This window comes from Antechinus flavipes, chromosome 3 (genome assembly GCF_016432865.1).
Source record: "Antechinus flavipes isolate AdamAnt ecotype Samford, QLD, Australia chromosome 3, AdamAnt_v2, whole genome shotgun sequence".
Classification (NCBI taxonomy): domain Eukaryota; kingdom Metazoa; phylum Chordata; class Mammalia; order Dasyuromorphia; family Dasyuridae; genus Antechinus; species Antechinus flavipes.
The window spans coordinates 421,440,829-421,461,438 of record NC_067400.1 but is presented as its reverse complement, the minus strand read 5'-3'; the positions used below and the strand labels follow the sequence as shown (position 1 = coordinate 421,461,438).

The following is a 20,610-nucleotide window of genomic DNA, read 5'->3' as shown; positions in this document are numbered from 1 at the left end:
ATGTTGGAATCCAGAAAAACGTAAAAATATCATTGTACCTGGCACTGGGGTATTTCTAATTGCTGTCTGATTGTAAAGAAACTGGAAATTTTGCTTTATTTTCCTCAATATAAGATTTGTGATTCTGTTACATGAATTCTCCAGGGTATATTAAAAGTCAGTTTCTTCTCAACCATCAAATTCTTCTATTTTATCAGTATGTCACCTGCATTTTAGGCCTTTGAGGTCAGCCAAGGACTACCAGCTTTGGGCCTATTTGCTTTACAAAGCTTTTCGGCTTTATCTAGCCGAATTTAGCTCTTTAGAAGAACAGTATTTTGCCTGTGTACTTGAGCAAAATTTCCATCTCAACCCGAGGCTGTAATTTGGGATTGCACAATTGACTTTAGGAAGGTGAGAAATCAGAAAGTACACAAACAAACCTATTTAGTTTTGACTATAATTGAAAAGAATCTTGGATTTGGAACTTCTGAACATTTTATAAAAACTGACAGGATATTGTTAATATCAAATGTAATATTAACTGTCACTATCTCTTCATCATCCGAGCAATGTCAGAATTCCAGTAATGTCCTTGCAGATCAGGTTGAGCTGAGTCACACCTTAAGTGCCCACCCTTGAACCTTTCCTTGTAAACAAAACAAAACAAAAATTTTTGAGTCAGACAGCAGTCACTAATGCCCTTGCTCTTTCCTCTGAGATTCGTAGCATGAAGGGCAAAACAATGAAATGATTTTCCTTCTTGCATTGACAAGGACAACTGGGGTCTCATGACCAGATCTTGCCACCTCATACTACCTCTTCCCCCTGTCCTCTATAGGTCTAAAACCTTTTTCATGGGTCTCCTGGTTGGGAAACCCACATGCTCTACACTCATGGACATTCCCCAGACTGGCAGATTTGCTATCCTGTTTTCTCAATAAAAACCACTTTATTCTTCAAACTTGCTGAAGTTGAGAAGGGACTCCAAAAGTTTGAGGTCACAGACCAGTGTTGTGAGGTATCTCAAAAGAATTTGCAGGCTTGAACCCAATTTCAAGTCAATGGGGCAAAGTTTATTGTAATTGTAATGCCAATCGGAATGGTCTAAATTCCAAGAGAATTTAACAAAGAAACAGAAGCAAGGAGACTCATTTCTCTAGTTCCTATGGCCCAGAGTTTGAACCAAGGAATGATCTCTGGAATTTGGTTAACACTGACCAATAGATTATCTAACAGTCAGCAAGGAACTGGGAAGTAGTCTACCCACCACTGTCCCAGGAAACCACAAAAGGCCAGAAGACCCCAGAATCAGATAGATTGTAGTCTTAGGTTAGATGTGGAGGGGCTTCTGGGTCAGATTCCAAAGCCGAATCACCAACAAATTGTCAGAACAGAAGCTCCCCAAGATCAGAGGACCTTAAAATTATTGCTATATTTCCCTAGAAGCTTTTTCATATCAAACTTATGTTTTTTATTTATTTCAATACTTGACTCTAAACAAAATGAATTGGGGGCAGGGTGGAGAGGGAAGTAGGAAAGAAATTAAATATCAATTGCTATTTTTCCAAAAAAAAAAAAAAAAAGAAAGTTGTTTTTCATGGCCACATATAACACATTCTTCCAGGGTAGATGGTCCTATTTTAATAGTACTTGTAAATTGTAAGGTACTGAATTACTTGGACAGCATTTGTTAAAAAGTTCATGATGAAAATAAAATTTACTTCAGTATTTGCTCCTTCTCCTTTGGCTAGATAGAGGTTTTAATAAGTACATTGAATTAATTATAATTCTGAGGAAATCTAGGTTCTCTGAATGCCAGAGTTCAAATGTTGGCAAGTTTTATCAGTCCTTTTCCTTCAGCTCAACACAGATGGTATTTACTGATTGTGAAAGTCCTTGAGATGAAGGGATTTGGTTCTTGCATAGCTGCACAGTGTGGAAATTTCAACTGTCCTGAGGAGCCTTTTTATTCTTCATCTTTAGTTTTAAGAAGTAGCTTTAGGCAGAAAGGTCTGGACTAGGAATTATTGTAGCTCCCTGAGTCCTGTACTTCCCTCAGAGAAAAGGCTTAGTTTATCCTTCTTGTATTTATTAGGCATCCTCAAAATTTAATTGCTTTTGAGAAGCTTAATGTTTCAGGCTATGAAGCTATAGCCAAGGCAACACAATGCAACTACTGGTTGAGCTAATAATAATAATAATAATAAATAACAATAATAAAAATTATAATAGGCACTTATAGAATACTTTAAGGTTTCCAAAGTGCTCTAAATATAATAGATCAATTGATCTTCACAACAGCTTTATGAAGTAGGTGCTTCATAAATAATCTATGAAGTAGGTGCTTTATTTTATGGATGAGGACACTGAGTTACAGAGGAATCTAGTGACTTGACCAATGTCCCACAGCTAAGTAAATGACTGAGGTAGCATTGAACTTGGGCTTTCCAGACTCCAAGTGCTGAGATCTGTAGACTTTACCACCTAATTGCTAACCAAAGAGAAATTCTTTGTTCTAGATCTAGTTTCAGAATTGTGCCTTTTGGAATTTGAATATTGTGCCATTGGTATGTTGTTGTTACTGTTATAGGATTATAGACTTTAAGCTCGGTGACCTGGAAGTTGAACTGATAATTTTATGAATGAGTAAACATGTACAAAGAAATAAAGTGATTTGTTTTATATCACATATATAATAAGTGGCAGGCAGGATTTGAACCCAGGCCAGTGCCTTTATATGTGCTATTTGACCAGAACTGTTTTAATTGTTGAAAGAAACTCCCAGAATGGAAACTCCATTGTCAATGAACAACAACTGCTCTGTATCTTCTATCTTAGAGAATTAATTACAACTACTAAGAAGAAAAGTCTTGTCCAGGGTCATATTGACTTTTGTGTTTCAGACAAGAACTTAAATGATTGTCTGTCTGACTTCAAGACTGTCTTTCTAACCACTGAATGATGCTGACACTTCACTTACCACAAAATAACTACATCCCACAGAGAATGCTATTTCCTATCATTAAAAAATTACATTTCTAAAAAAAATTATTTTGCATCTTTCTACATATACAGAATATTGCATGTTAGGCTTTTGTTAATCTTGTGTTATCCGTCCCAACTACAGTATTCAGTCATTCAACAAGCCTTAATTTCACACATACTATATTTTAGGCACTGTGCGATGTCTGGTGGCAATTTGGTCTAATTGCATATAAAGTAGCCAATAGGGACTAACAAATAGCATACAGTAGACTTTTAATAAATTTTTTTCGACTGACCAAATAAATAGCATCAACTGTGCTACCCCAAATTTATCACAGCTATACTACACATTTTAAGAACTATTTATTTAATCAGCATTTTCCATGAGCCAGGAGAGAAGCTCAATTTGGAGGTGGATATGGTAAGGCCCAGAGAAGTTAGATAACTTATAAAAATCACCCAGCAAATGAGTGGAAAAGTCTAAATTAAACCTTGCAGCTCAGGGAATTTCTTTATCAAGCAGAGTCCCTGGTGCCTCTTCAATAGAAGAGCTGCTGACAGCTGGTTTTTCCTTGTCATTGCACTGAACTGCGTGACTTTGCTAGCCAAGGAAAATGTAGGGAGTTTAGTAATAACAACAACAAAAATCTATTGACGATCTAAATAAATACCAAATCTTCACATAAGAGAGGATAAAAAAGAGTGCAGGGAAGGAAAAGTGCTGACTATTTAGTTTAGTGACCATTTTACTGTCATTCCCAGTACTCTGTCCAGAAAAGGGGGAGAAGTAATCCTGTAAGGGATGAGATTAATGGAATACTTGGTAGGCACTTTAACACCTACAGTTGTATCTCTCTTAGGGTAAGGGGAGCTAAAGGACAAAGGAACTGCTTTTTTCTTGTCTCCTAATTCTGAGACTTAATGCTCATCAAATGCAGTTACTCACTTTTTCACTGGAAATTAGCTGGATTGAATTGTAAAAGAGTCTTGTTATCTCTCTGTAGAGCAGAATGAGTGCCTCTTTCATTTCTAAAAGGAAAAGGCTATCTGGGTATAGGTGACACAGACTGTGCCTTAGCTAGTCCATAGAGCCAATATTTGGGAGATTATTTGGTCTAGGAAAAAAAGCTAGGTTTCTGATAGTTTCCAAATGCATTCCAAATGCATAAGTGTCTACTGTTTGCAATGTCCTATGCTAGAAGACCTACCCCACCCTTAAGGATTCTGACAGATTAATAAGGGAAAATAAAACATATACTTTGAATATAATTAATGCATAAGAGAAATGTAATAAACTCCCACCCCCAATATGAAGGACTTCCTTTATAGGATTCCTCCTGTGTCCTCAGATCATTCAGTTCTAGGGGATAGTAAAAAAATTATCCTTACCAGAGCATCCAAGAAAATCTCTTCAACTAGGCTATGGGATCATGCCTATTGATGCCTCCAAAAGGATTAGCAAGTTACTTTTTAGAAAGAGAATCACTACTGATCCAACTAGTCTAGAGAGTAATTTGGAACTATGCCCAAAGGGCTATCATTCTGTGCATACCCTTTGATCCAACAGTACCACTACTGGGACTATATCCAAAAGAGATCATAAAAAGTGAGGAGGACCCACATATGCAAAAATGTGTGTAGCATCTTTTTGTGCTGGCAAGGAACTAAGAGGATGTCCTTCAATTGGGGAATGGCTGAATAAATCGTGGTATGTGAATATAATGGAAAACTATTATGCTGTAAGAAATGATGAGCAAGCACATTTCAGAAAAGCTTACAAAGACTTACATGAACTGATGCTAAGTGAAGTGAGCAGAACCAGGAGGACATTGTATATAATAACAGCAAGATCATGTGATGATCAACTATGATAGACATAGCTCTTCTCAGCAATATGGTAATCTAAGACAATTCTAATAGACTTGGAATAGAAAATGCCATCCACATCCAGAGAAAGAACTAGGGAGAATGAATGTGAATTGAACACTATTTTCACTTTTTCTTTCTTTCTCGTGGTTTCTCCTTTTTGTTCTGAATTTTCTTTCACAACATAACTAATATGGAAATATGTTTAACAAGATTGCACAACTATAAACTATCATCAAATTGCTTACTATCTAGGGGATTAGTGATGAGGAGAAAGAGAAAAATGTGGAACTTAAAATCTTACAAAAATGAATGTTAAAAACTATCTTTACATGTAATTGGAAATAATAAAATACTTTTAAGTGAAAAAAAGGAAAGGGAAGCACTGTACAAAGTAGGAAATATTAGATATAGTATTGTTATTTATTTTATCATATAACAGAGACAGAGAGATACATGGAAAGAAATAGAGCAAAACAGAAAGAGAAAACAAAAGAGAGAAAGAGACAGAGAAACAAAGAGAAAGAGAGTTTTTGGATAAGTCTTAAATTCAATTGAGGGAGTTGTTCCTCCTAGCATTTTTATTAATTATCTTTGGCATGGTCTCTAGTGATGGTGGGACCCTTGAGGAGCAATAGGACCCAATTGCTCATGAATGTCCTTTGGCAAGAGTCCAGAAATATGCTCATCCTCATGCATACTGTATAGAATGGATCCCTTGCTAAACGGGTATGAAGTGCTCTGACATCCTTTGAATGGATAAATGAGAAATAGGAATATCAGCCTGGAATCTTTGATAAATAGATAGATAGACCTGGGGATTATAAGCCTTAGTTTTATGATTCTTCCCAAAGTAGCACTTGACTCTCAACCTAGAAAAGCCATTGATTTCTCTTCAAGGCAGCAATCTGGATATGCTCTGTTCACTAACTCAAGAAAAGCAACATGGTATAAAGTTGGATTTGAGAGTCAGAAAGACCTGGGTTTGAATTCTACATTTGACACTAACTTTATGATCAAGTTACTAATGGCTCTTATTTTCCTCTTTTGCAAAATGGGGATAATAATGATATATATTTTGCAGGATTGTTGTAAAGAGTCCACGTATGTAAATTATAACTCTTAAAGGACTCTATGAAGGTTAGCTATTATTAGTGTTTCTTGCTCTTCTCCTGAACTTCATTTTCTTTTGGTCTATTTTTCCATGGCCTTTTATTGAAAATAATCATGATCTGAAAAAATGACTTTATTATTTCTGCCTTTCTGCATTTGATTGTGAGATTTTTATGCTCTAATACATAGTCAATTTTTGTGTAGGTGCCACATACCACTGAAAAAAGGTATATTCTTTTCTATCCCCATTCACTTTTCTACAAAAGTCTATCATACTTAGCCTTAAAAATATTCTATTCATCTTTTTAATTTCTTTCTTGTTAGATTAATCTAGTTCTGATAGAGATAGGTTGAGATCACCTACTGGTATAGTTTTGTTTTCTGTTTTTTCTTACAATTCATTTAAATCCTCCTCTAAGAAATGGATGCTATATCACTTGGTGCATATATGTATATATATATAAGTATTGATGATACTTCATTATTTATGATACCCTTGTAGTTTCCTTCCGTATCTCTTTTAATTAGATCTATTTTTACTTTTGCTTTATCTGAGATCAAGATTGATATCCCTACTTTTTTTTTTTTTTTTTTTTTACTTCATCTGAAGCATAATATATTTTGCTGCAGCCTTTTACCTTACTCCGTATATATCTCCCAGTGGAGCTCATTTCTTTAAAGGAGTTATTAGTTCAACTCAACCTGGCTTCTATTCAACAGATGTTCAGATATTTTATGTTTTACTGGGGGAAAAAGCAAATCTCATTCCCTGCTTCCATCAACCTGCATGCTATAATGAAAGAGTATACGGGTCTGGAAATTTGGAGGTCTAGAATCTAGGTCTGAATTTGCTGTATGATCTAGAAGTGACCTCCCCTCTTTTATAAAGTGAATGACTGGGACTAGATGACCTCTAAATTTCTTCTAATATACTGAAAAATAAATATTTCTATTTCTACAACAAACCCATGCCTTTGTGTGAAAATCTTCTTCATTTGAGATAATTAAGAATTGTAGAATGTTAAATCCAGAAAAGTCTTCTGCACTCATTAACATTTAGTTTGTGTGACTTATATGGCATTTGTCTTATGTCACCTTCTAGATTTATTATTTATGTACGTATTTTAGTTCCTCTCTTAATCCATTGGGCAGCATAGGGCACCAGACCTGGAACCAGAGAGAACTAAGAGAATGTGACCCTGGGCAAGCCACTTAATCCTGTTTACCTTAGTTTTTTTATCTATTAAATGATCTGGAAAAAGGAAATGGCATCATAAAGAATAGAACATGGATGAAATTATTGAACAACAACAACTAAACCACCAATCAACAATCGTTTAAATTTATTTTTTTAACATTAAAAAAAAATTCAGTTCTGAATACCAGTCCTCTTTCCAATCCCTCCCGCACCCATTGAGAAGGCAAATACATTCAATAAAATCATTTATTAAGAACTTACTATATGCCAGGCACTATGATGAGAGATCCAAAAGACAGAAAAATGAAAGAGTCCTTGCACTCTAGGAGCTTATATTCTTTCAAGGAGAGATAATGTATTCATATTTTAATATAGATAGATTAAGTACAATAGAAATACTTGTTGGGGGTGGGAACAGAATGGAAAGGCACTAGTAGCCAGGAGAACCAGGAAAGATTGGGAGCCAGTAACTTCAAGAGATGGAGGTGAGAAGAACCTGCCAGGAAAAGGAGCCAGTTTTTGCAAAGGCATGGAGATGACATCTTTTACAATTCCCACTATGATGAAAATCCTGACTTTCAACGGATAAGCTATTAGTTTTTTGTGTCTTAAGCTCCTTTTAAGGTAACCAGCTTAAGCTTTACCATTAGGCTTATTACATGTACATGTACAGAATAAATAATAAATAAATATAAAACAGTTTAGGGATGGAGGGCACTAACAGTTGAGACTTAAAAGGAAAGGTCAGGCTGGGTACACCAGAGAGTGAGTAAAGGGGAGTAATATGTAGAAAAGGATCAGGTTGTAAAGTATTTTAAATGATAAAGAGAAAAGTTTATATTTGATCCCCATGGTAATAAAGAGCTATTGAAGGTTATAGAACAGGCTGTTGTTGTTTGCCCTTTTGTTCTTGAAGAGGACCATGACATCTGGGAGGTGAAGCTATGGTGTGCAAGTGAATTGAAGTGAAGGCTGTGCAAAGTCACCAGCCTCACTTTCTCCTCCAGATCTATCTGGGTCTAGTGGTCAGATATGCATCAGAATGACTGGATGAAACAGGAGAACTTGGCCTTTTTAAGATAAGACTTTTAACAGGTCTCAATTTGACTGAGACAATGCCCAATCAGTGATTAAGGCTAGGCAAGAAAGAAATGAGGCAAAAAAAATGTGACTTTTTATATAATTAAAAAAATCAATGTTGAATAGTTAAAGCAAGGTCAGGAAAATCACCTTGTGATTTACTAGTACCACTTGAAAGTACCTTAAGAGCAGGAATTATATCTCTTATTAGGATTATGATTTTAGAATTCAAGCTGAAGGACTTTTGAGGTCAACTAGTCCCACTACCTCCCTTTACAAAACCAAGAAGTGAGTGACTTGTGTGTAATCATGCAAGCATTACCAGACACTAAATACAATAAGGCATCAAGTGATTCCATATATTCATTTGGGAAGTCAATCTTTTCCTAGAGAATGAAGGAACAAAGGCCAATCAGATGTCTCCTAAAGTTGTTGCCAAGGTTCCAATTTTACTTGGAGAGACAAGGAGAGAGTTGAGCTAAGGAGAATGATTATTTTTTCTTTTCTTCCTAAAGAAATCATTCCAGGCTTTTCAGGTTAAATTGATAAGAGAATCTGGTTGAAAGAAAGTGACCTTCAGGGGAGATGCATTCTCTTAACAGGCTTCTTAAAATCTTCTCACTTATAAGAGCCACATAAATAGAAAGTTGCTCTTGGAAACTATTCTGAGAGGAGAGCAAAAAATGTCATGTTCTTTAGGAAGGATTTTTTTTTTTGAAGCAAGGTGATATTGTGAAAGAAATACTGTGGTCAGATTAGCTTCTGCCTCTGACACTCATAGTTTGACCTTTAATAAGTATCTTTCTGATGCCCAATTCCTTCATTTATAAAATGGAGATAATACCACTTATCTCTATCTCACAAGGTTGTTTTGATGAGCAAGGGAAATGAACCCAGGTATTCTACAGAAGGATTTCAAGCAGCTTAAATGAAGCTTGCTGGATGAGATGGAGCTCTTCATTGAATCAAGAAAGAATATGTCTTCAAAAAATGGTGTCACCTTCCCAGGGTCCTGGCAGAGAAATCTCAGTAGACTAGAAATGTTCTGAGGGCAAGGATGGGTATACCTTCTAGGTAGGAAGATTCAGTGGTTGAATGAGTGAGCAACAGAAAAAACTAAGGAAAACAAAAAGCATTTATCAATCTACTTTATTATGACTCAGGCACTGTGCTAGATCAGAGATACAAATATAAAAATGAGGCAGTTCTTACCCATAAAAGTCATACATTTTAACCATGGAAAAGATAAGGCAATAGTAAAGTGATGGCCAAGAAAGAATATTTTGGTTTGACATAACTATCCTAAATAGATAGGGTTAAGAAGTAGAAGACTAGGACAGAAGTTGGAGGTTTAACTCTTAGGCATGGCCTCCAGAAATCTTGTTTGTGTGCCAGTATGGTATAGAAACCAGTCAATCAGACCTCATGGTGCCTTATATGTAGCAGGAACTTAAGATATAGCTGGCAAATTTAATTAGACATCAGCCCAGAATATCTGTTGTTTGGTGTCATTTGTTAATTAGTAAGAATTTTTTAAAACATCTGTTTCCTATGCCTGGCATTTGCAAGGTGCTGGAGGTATGAAGACAAAAATAATAGACTTTGGCCTCAAGAAGTTTACTTTCTCTCTCTTTTTAAGTAACAGCTTTTTATTTTCAAAATACATGCAAAGATAGTTTTCAATATTCACCCTTGTAAAACCTTGTGTTCTAATTTTTTCTCCTCCCCTCTCCCTCACCTCTCTCTCCTGGACAAGCTTATTTTCTCTTGGAGAAAACAAATGCATGTATAAATGTAACTATAGGCTTGTACCATATTTAGTTTGAGGTTTGATGGGGGCAGATTCAGGGATGTTCTGGAACCAGCTTTGGCCAGCTGGTAGTAATAGTCAATTGTTAACATTTCAGAGTGAGCATTTACACATCAGAAATGAGCGGACAAATCAGGGCTTAAATTACTGTTTTGTTAATTTTCTAGATTTCAGAAAGGGATGGAGAATTGTTAATACAGATTGAACTGAAAAGTATGTCTTATGTGCCTCATTTTTTCCCCAGAAAGCTAGTTGTTGAAATATTAACAATATACTTCTGGGCAGATTGAAAAAGCTCAGCTTTATAGTAATTGTTTTTGTTCTTGGGAGTATAGTTTTGAAACATATAAATGATTTCTAATTATGCCCCTAGCTAGAGGGGAATCCGAGCTCTACCACAGGAAAGTTCACTCTGTCCTATATAGCTCCTAGAGCTGTCCAGAATTCTTATACTATGGACAAGGAAAAGATCACAAAGAGATACAAAGAACAAGGTTAATTCCAATTATCTTTAAGATCATTCAGATGAAATCTTTAACAAGAAAAAAAGAGTTAAGTGTTTCTTATACATTTCTGCCTGTCTTGTTAGCTTTTTGCCTGTCACAATCTCCCTTGAAGGTGTGAATTTGAGGAAAAATTGCTGATATTGCCATTGATGCCCCAAGCTGTCAACTTCTTCCTCTCTTAAGAGATCTTTTGAAGTTCCTGCTCTGATGAAAATCCTAACCTTGACCTGATAAGTTTGTTTTCTTCCTAAATTGGGAAGAAACACAATACCCAGGGTTTTTAATGCCTTAAACTCCTCTCAAGGCAATCAGTTTAAGCTTTACCAGAAGGACTATTACATGTATATATACAGAATAAATAAGAAATAAATAAAAAGCAGTTTAGGGATGGAGGGAACCAGAAAAAAAACATTTATAAACATCTGTGTGTGTGTGTGTGTGTGTGTGTGTGTGTGTGTGTGTGTCCTTTACATTAATATGCCTATGTAGCCATTGTCTGTCTCCAGAAGAACAGAAGCTTCTTTAGGGCAGGAGTTCCTTTCTCTACACTTGGGACTCAGAGCGGGAAGATGTGCTTATTCATGGGATCATAGATTCAATGCTGGAAAAGACCTTAGAAGTCACCTAGACTCAACTCTCTCTGATTTTATATATGGGACACTGAAGTGACTTTCTGAACATTACATAGGTAGTAACAGAACTGAGGATTGCACCTAAATACACCCCTAAACCAGCACTCAGTACCAGACTACCTCCCCACCAATCAATGGAATGACATTTTTTTTTTTAAATTTTTGAAGCAACATTCTTGTTGTATAGACAAAGCCAAAAACATCTGTTTGCAGGGACTGTGCCAATACTTAATCATTGCCACTCATAGATCCTCCCATTCTGCAGAGTATGTTCAATTTTTTTGGGGGAGGGGTATAATTTGATGAACTTTGTTATGAAGTTGGGTTGCTCAATAATTTTTTTTCTGCCAGGCGAGGATGTATTTTAGAAAGGGAAGAATTTGGCCAGTTGATAATTCTCCATCTGTGAAACAAACCGATCTTATCTATTAACTGTAGCCAAATAAGAATTTTGCACATTTATGAAAACAGAAGAGGAAACGTAGGATCACCCTCTTTTCTTTTCTAGTGCCATGGGAACATTGAAGTTCATTGCAACCACTTACCTCATTTTACCACCATAATACACATTCTCATAACCATATGGCTGGATTCTTGTAATAATGTTCTAATAAGTTTTCTTGACTCACTTTCCTCCTTCACCTTTATTTATCCTGCTTTATCCTGCTGATAAATAGCACCACGGAGAATATCCCTTTCAGGGATTTGCCTTAGGATATCTCCCTCCCCCTTTTAAGAGTTTCTCTACAGGTGTGCTAGATCAGCTTCTACTGGCTTAGAAGAGCCATTGTTAAATTTTCTGTGAGAGTATCTGTGCCTCTGAAATAGACAAAATACTACAAATCAGATCTTGATTTGTTGTCTTGTTGAATGTCTACTCTTAAGAATATGATGGAGAAAATATTAATAATGCAGATAAAACTGCATTATGAAAGTGTGTCGTGTACTTTTTATTTTTCAAAGATCTGATTGTTAAACATTTATAAACGTCTTTCTCTTTGTGTGTGTGTGTGTGTGTGTGTGTGTGTGTGTGTGTGTGTGTGTGTATCCTTTACATTAACATACCTATGTAGCTATTGTCTGTCTCCAGCAGAACAGAAGCTTGTTGGGGGCAGGAGTTCCTTTCCCTACATCCCAAAGCCTTTCACAGTGCCTGGTACTTAGTATATACTTTATAAATGACTATTGAATTGAGTTGAATATGAGACTTGATGTTAAGCTAGAGTCTTGCCAGACTCTAAGACCAAGCAGATACTTAGTACAGCAACACAGTATAACGATATAACTGATGACAGCAGATGCTTTATATATTTGGATTTCCCTTCATCCTTTTCACCTTTCCCTCTTTCACCTTTGTTCTTTGGGAGAAAGTGCTTACATATATAAGCATAATTATTACAGCACTTTTTGTGGTAGCAAAAAACTGGAGACAAAGTAGATGTGCATCAATTAGGGAATGACTGAGCAATTATAGTATGCAAATCTAATGGAATATGACTTTGAGAGAAGAAATGATGAATTCTATGAATACAGAAAAGTATGAAAAGACTTATATGGGCTGATGCAAAATGAAGTAAACAGATGTTTACAGTAACTACTAGGATATAGATGGAAACAATAACAACAACAAATAAAACAACAACAACAACAACAACTGAATGGTATAGAATTATATTGACCAAGTTTGGTCCCAAGGAAGAGAAAGGGAAAGGTATTCCTTCCTAATCTGGGGTACCTTTACAGAGGTGGGGAACCATGGATACAAGAACTGCATATAATGTCTGACTCCTTAGATATAATGATTATTTTTTAAAATTTGCCTATTTTCTTTTTATTCTGAGGAAGACATACAGTTGTTTTTATTGTGAGCATCTTGAGAGCAGGTATTATTTTTTTGCTCCTTTTTGTATTGCCAGAACTTAGCACAGTGCCTGGCACAGAGTAGGTGCTTAATGAATGTTTTATTATTTTGTTTTTAAAAACTAAATATATCAACAAAATTTTATTTTTCTTAAAAAGCATTATTCTTTGGTGGTTAGAGATGGAGTAAGTATAAATAGTATAAGCTGTATTTAGCCACAGATTTTATGGCAAAGATCATTACCTGTAAAAGAACCAAGTCTCGTTTAAGAAAGAAGAAAGTCCCAGAAGTATATATATGTATATATATATGGGGAACAATAGCATTCTCTAAAGATGAGGTGAAATGTCCCTGGAGATGAGGGAAAGTAACCTTCTCTTCCCATTTCAAGGGTGAATGATCATTCAGGATACCCTCTTTTAGCCCTAAGTAAATCCATGCCTGTAAGTAATAATAATTATCATGTTAGACTTATAAAAAAAAGGAATGCTGTGTAGTTCCCAGTGCTAGACTAGATGTCTCTGGAAACCTCCATTCTACACCTGATTTTATTTCTAAATAGCTATTTGACCTGAGACAAAACATTCTACCATTTTAGCCTTCAGTTTCCTCATCTGTCTAATGAAGGATCTTGACTAGGCTTGTCTAAGGCTTCTTCCAGCTTTAATATTCTGTGAATTTATGAATTGTACTTAAAATAATTATATGAATTGAGCCTGCATAAAACGAGAGTAGTTGATTTTGGTAATCATTAGCCACGAACAGCAGTTCTGCTTTCCAAAAATCTTGCTTGCCTGTATTATAGCAAAGGACATCAGCCAAGGACTGTGCTGTACACCTTTCCTCAGAGGCTCTGACCCATTCAGTATGAGTCTCTTTTCAAAGCTGGCAGGTCAATGGTATTAATTGTACAGGGCTTGTCTCTAGCTAGCAACAGGAGCAGAAAGAATCAGAGCTTTGTGCTTTTACCAGAACAGTGTTGTATGCCTCCAGCTACTACTTCCAACATGTGCCAACATTTTCTTTTTGGCTTGGAAGAAGAATGCCTTGCTCTAGATGACCCCAGGTTATCCTCCAATAACTGAGGGAAATGTTTCAGCATAAACAAAAGTACCTTCCTTTCCTCCCTCCCTCACCCTTCCCTTTGCCCAACATTTGATCTTTCCCAAGACAACCTGAATACTAGGAGTCTTTGCGTTTGTCTCAGGAGACTCTTAGGAACAGATCCTCCCCATGAGATTTAGTGGTCCCTGAGCATGGCAGGTGGACAGATTGGTGACAGATGGGAAGTTAGGTGGCATAGTGGATGGAGTGCTGATCCTGGATTCAGGAAGATTCGTTTTTCCTGAGTTCAAATCAGGCTTCAGATATTTACTACTGGATGACCCTGGGCAAGTAATTAACCTAACCCCATTTGCCTCAGTTTCCTCAGCTGCAAAATGAATTGGAGAAGGAAATGGCAAACTCCTCCAGTATCTTTGCCCCCCAAAACTCCAAACCCTAAACATGGTCACCAAGAATTAAACATGACTGAAAAACAACTGAACAACAATAGGAAACGACAAAGGACTGAGAATGACAGGTTTGATGTCATTCTGCCTCTGTAAATTTTAGACCCAATCATAGCAAGGAGAGTAAAGCAGCATCAGCTGCTAAAAAAGGAAGAATAAGGTCAGATAGACATTGATGAAAGAGTCAACATTTGAGGAAATTGACTCTTTCATACTGATTATATAATAAGATCAGAAGCAGTATGGCATAATAGAGAGCATCAGGACTGGGAACCAGAAAGACCTGGTTCCAATTATTCCTCTGACACTTATTTGTATGACTACAATTCTCTGAGTCTTCATTTCCTCATCTGTAAATTGGGAATGATATTCTTGCAATACCTTGTAGAATTACATTAAGGCTCAAATGAGATAATGTATGTAATAAAATGCTTTGCAAACTTTTAAAGCATTGCATAAATATCAGTTATTTTTATTATCATGAAAAGCAATATGGTACAGAAGAAAGAATATTGAACTTGGAATGAAAAGATACCCATTTTAGTCTTGGCTTTGCCCTTTTGAGGTAGTGTTTGGAGAAAGGGCTTCTATGTTTTCCTTTCCTCATCTATTAATTGGTTTTACTTTTACTCCTTTGCACAAGAGAGATTAAAGGATCTTTAAAGTATAAATTTTAATCACTAATGAATGTTAGAGAGATCACTAGGAAACATAGAAATTAGCCATTTTAATCTCCCTTTTCACAGTTGAGGGAACTAAACCCCAGACAGGTGACTTGCTCAAGATCATAGAGCTTATGGAAAAATAGGCATTAGCTGTTGATATTGGTTCTTATGGGACAATTCAGATACACTGGAATCTCTGTGAAAGGTGACAATGATCTTTAAGATAAATTATTTCTCATTATTATCAACAGCAATCATAGTAATATATCAAGAACAGAATAGTAATATTTGGTGTGGGCCTATTATTTTATTGATTGAGGAAAACTCTGGAATTTGGAGTGTGGAAATGATGTCTACCAATGCAGATGGGCAATTGATCCCTAGAATCTTAGAGCATTGCTTTGGTACTAAGAGTTTAAGTGACTGTACTAGACCGTAATGATAATTTTAATAATAGCTCACATTTCTATAATGCTTACTATATGTCAGGCACTATGCTAAGCACTTTACAATTATTTTCTCATTTGATCCTCACATTAACCCTGAAAGGTAGGTGCTGTTATTAACTCTATTTTACAAATAGGGAAACTGGGGCAAAGAGGGGTTAAATGTCTTGCCCACCTACTTAGTGTTAGAGGCTGGCCTTGAACGCAGGTCTTCCTGATTCCAGACCCGGTCCTCAGTCCAGTATATTATGCAGCTTCTCTCTGTTCCGTATTTTGCGACTACTTCCAAGTATAAAGCCATAGACATAATATTATTTAAAAGGCAATTACACGGATGTGATGACCTTAAGACAGCCAGGCGATCACGTTTTGCTTTCTTTTTTGAAGTCAGAGAGAAACACGGAGTGATGAAACCGTCAGTCATCTTGAAGTAGAAAAGAATCCGTTTTTCCTTACTTTAGGAATTCTAAATCAATGAAGCCGAGAGGAGGCTGTGATTGACAGAAGACTTCTTATGACATTGAAGGGGGCGTGGCCTCCTGCTCAGAGCAGGTTAATGTCTCACGTCCTGCTTTTTGTCTGATAGGTCATTGCTTGCGAACAGCAGTACGACTACTCTTATGATGCCCGATGTGACGTCTGGTCCCTGGGGATCACGGCTATAGAGCTGGGCGATGGAGACCCACCCTTGTTTGACATGCATCCTGTGAAAACCCTCTTTAAGATTCCAAGGTACGGCACTAGATGGCTCTCTTGATTCATTAGTTTGTTGTTTGGGGGAAAAGAGTCTAGTTAGAAGGATGATAAATATTTCATAAACAATTTGCCACTGAATCCTAAGAAAGCTTCAGTGGAAAAATTATTATTTTTTTTAAAAGAGGAAAAATAGTCTTGTGAGAGAACGCACAAAGAATAACAACACCTTGTTGAAACAATTGCTTTCAATCCTTTCCTGATTTTCTTCGATGTTGATTTTCTCTGCTTCCCACAGAAGACTACAGATGTAATTCTGATTAAAGGCATCTGTCTTTGTGGCTTTTATTTTTAAATCACATAATCATGCACTTCAATATTATTCAATTTGAATATTATTTCAGTGTACTGGAGAAAGTATGGCAAATTGTGTGTGTGAGTGTGTGTGAGTGAGATAAATATACTATCTTTTATTGAATAGTCCATCAGAAATATTTTAGAGGGGCTTCTCATTCAGGTAGAATTGGATGAGACAAGTCTAGCATTCTATGAGCTGGTGGTAACCTTCAATCATGATATATCTTACCTTTATGACAATTCAATGAGAACAACATCCTTGGAGAAGAGTCATCTATGGAGTGTTTAAATGTAAATGTATTTTATACTGTATTTAGTAGAAGAATTGCACATGAATCTGGATTATATGGCAAGTAGGATGTGTCTTTTATCAAGTCTGGCTTTTGCTGTTGTTTTTTCTGAATTGGGCCTACATCTGGGCCCCTCTAGGGTTTTTAGTTACTGGTAAGAACTGGAGAGAGAATAATAAAAAGCTGCTTTCTGAGCACCCTGTCCTAGGCTGGTTGCTGATTGACATATATTTATGTCTTTCACATTTCATTTACAAAGGAAGCCTGGGGGCTGGCTGATAGCAGTTTAAAGGCTTTAACAATACAAGTGTTTGACCTTTCCTTATCTGCACAATCACATAGTTATCACAGGCTTTCAAAATTTCTCTTGATTGCAATTTGCATTTCTGATTAGGTCTATTTATATGCAGATGAGGCTCCCTTGCCTTCTGCGTCATAATGTTATCTATGTCTTCTACTTCCACTCAACCCTGATGGGCACAGTCACCACTCTCCAGAAATGCTCTTAGGCTTAGACCTCCTCTTGTCTTTACCTAGTGTGGGACTGGTTAGGACAATTAATGGTGCAAAAGAAATTTGAGGTTTTCTAACAGAATGGTGGGTCCTTAAGGCAGATAGGTGCCTGCCCTGTTTTATTAAAGTGGGGTTCAGAGGCATATGTGGAGTGTTTGGGGTGGATCGCCCATTTTATCTTTTTAGAAATAACCACAATGTTGGTATAGACACAGCCTAACTTCCCACTGTTCCCCAGTAGAATAAATTTCTTGAGGGCAGAGACTGTTTCATTTTGGTCTTTTCATTCTTACTACTCAGCACAGTGCCTGGCACACAACCCCTTAATAAAAGCTTAAATCAATTGATGAATAAATGATGTTTATTAAACATTCAACAGATGTTTTTTTAAATCCTTGCTATGTGGAATGGGTTCTGTGAGAAGCTGGATCTCCTGAGACACTCCCATTGTCTAATAAATAATCCAAGGCTCTGTCTTTGTGGTGTTTACCACCTAGGAAGATTGAGAAACTAACTACCTTCATTCAATTCTTCTACAGGCTTTAAACTTCACATAGTAGACTTTCTTAACAACTACCTTTGATATGAATAATGTTGTGAAGGTGATAAAACATGTTCTGAAAGGCAGCTGTGAATATTATTGGATGGTAAACACTAGCTTTTGGCCATGGGAAAGTAATTTAAACTCTTTGTGTTCCAGGTGGTGTTCTAAGACTATAGGTTGCAGAAGAGGTGCATTGGGATAAGAGGGACTCCTTACACCATTGAAATCATTGGACTAGATCCCCACTCCCAAAATGTATATGGAGAGCTATGACATAAACAATTTTATTGTTCGGTTGTCTTCATCATTCCTTTTGGGGTTTTCTTGACCATTTCCTTTTCCAGTTTATTTTATAGATAAGGAAACTAAGGTAAACAGAGTTCAGTGACTTGCCCAGGATTGTACAGCTAAGAAGTGTCTGAGGCTAGATTTGAACTCAGGATGATTCTCATGTTCTTAACATCATACCAACCCTTTATTCTAATTTACCTTCTATCTATGTTCATGTTATGGGCACCTAGGTGGCACAGCTGGTAGAGTTTCTGTCCTGAAGGCAGGAAACCTCATCTTCCTGAGTTCAAATCAAGCCTCAGACACTTCCATACCTAACAGGTAGTCAACTAGCCTTTCTTCGCAGACTTCCAAAAAGAGGTCCTCACAAAGTCGATTATTTCACTTTGGGGCAGTCTTAATTACTGGGATTTTTTTCCCTTTACACCTCACATTATGGATCCATTGATTTCTTATTGTATCAGTCCTGGCATCTCTTGAGCTTGGCTGAATGCCATTACCATTTTCTATAAAGGAGTCCAGTCAACAAACACTAATTAAGCACCTTCTATGTGTCAGGTGATGCTCTAAGTCTTGGACAGATCTTATAAATTGGTAGTCTTATTTTTCATAAGATTATATAACTAGTAGATGACAGAACTGAAACTGAAAACAGAGTTCTCTGTACCATTTGATCTTTTTACCTCTATTTAGTTCTAAGAGGATAGGCAATCAACTGATGAGTCAGTATTTATTGAGCACCTGCTATATAAGCCTAGCAATCTATGAGGTGCCAGTAATTGTTAATATTAGACTTTAATGGGTCTACCTTGTATTTGGGAAAACATAAGTAGAAATATAAAAAGTAGGTTGTTACAGTCTAACTCTGTTCACATGTCTCCCACAATTGAAGAAATGCTTATAATCCCTAGTAGGAAAGGCAAGCAAATTAACAACAAATCAAAACATTCTGTTGCAGATTTTTCCCTTAGAGCATTTGCCTACATTTCTTTTCTTTTCTTAAAACCACGAAAAGTTTGCTGTAATCATTGTCACAAAACCACTGACCTGGTTGAGCAGAAATTCATCCTGGATCAGGTTAGTTGAAATTGAATGACCAGATGCTTGGAACACTAGTTTAGCCGACCAACATATATTCTGTATATTCTGTATTCAAACAACGTTTCAGTGTTTAGTCTCAGGCTCTCATATTGCTCTCAGTGATGGACTCAATCCATTGTTTGCCCCTGGCCACGAATAGGCTAGACCCTCAAGAATGTGTCTTTATATAGACTAATATTTTTTTTTCTGGCAAGGGGACTAGAGATAGGCAGAATAATTCAGTAGATAAAATCAACATTTGACTCACTTTTGCTTCCAAGTATGGATGAGTAAAGTATCTTTTTTCTTAGTTGGCTATTTAAGTTTATTTTCCCTATTTTGTGTAAATATGTGCATATGATATTGACTTTTATGGCCAAATTTTCTTCCATTTCCTAGGAAGGTATTTTAGTGGTGAGGAAACCAAATTATCACTCTGCTGATGATATGATGGTATACTTAGAGAACCCCAGAGACTCTACTAAAAAGTTATTAGAAACAATCTACACCTTTAGCAAAGTTGCAGGAAGGTATTTTAGTGGAAAGTACAGGGAGAGATCTTCCATGATGCATGACCATTCTATTCTATAGCAAAATAAAGCCCCAAATACTTCCTATACATATTCCATTAACTCCCAATTATCTACATGAATAGAAAAATGTAAAAGGATAATCCTCAAATCATTTGTATTTGACTTTAGAATATATATATTTTTCCTAAGCTATTTGAATATGACCTTGTTTAATATTCTGTAAATAAGCTACAAATCAAATAATGGAGTTTGGCTGTGAAGACCTGATTTGTGAGGGGTTTCTGTTTAACTTCTGGTAATATATTCTGAGCTGGGAGTCAGGCCCAGTACCTGCCTCAAGGCCTTTCTCAAACCTTCCTGAATCAGGAAAAGATGGTAAAATCTAACATATAGATTTCATAGGACACTTTAGTCAGTGTATAAAATGAAGAGGTTGAAGTAGATGTTCTCAAAGGTCTGCTCTAGCTCTTCTGTTTTCTATGATTTTCTGCAGAGATGTTGATCAAAAAGCAAGCAATTAAAGAGAATACTTGTTAGAGGCACTGTCAGCAAACTGGAGACAAAACTGGCCTGACTGAGGACTATCTTGCCTGTCCAGAGATCCTGGTCTTTTCTCTTTCTCTTATGTGCCTCTTTTTCTCCCTCTTTTTCCGT

General features: G+C 36.4%; 1 protein-coding gene across 1 annotated transcript in view; it reads left to right on the top strand.

Annotated features, from left to right (window-relative positions):
• MYO3B (myosin IIIB) overlaps nucleotides 1–20,610 on the top strand; it is a 601,952-nt gene that overhangs the window by 51,822 nt on the left and 529,520 nt on the right. Inside the window, exon 6 of the mRNA XM_051990668.1 lies at nucleotides 16,242–16,387. Within this exon, the coding sequence (XP_051846628.1) occupies nucleotides 16,242–16,387 (146 nt within the window). The remainder of the gene's footprint in view (nucleotides 1–16,241; nucleotides 16,388–20,610) is intronic.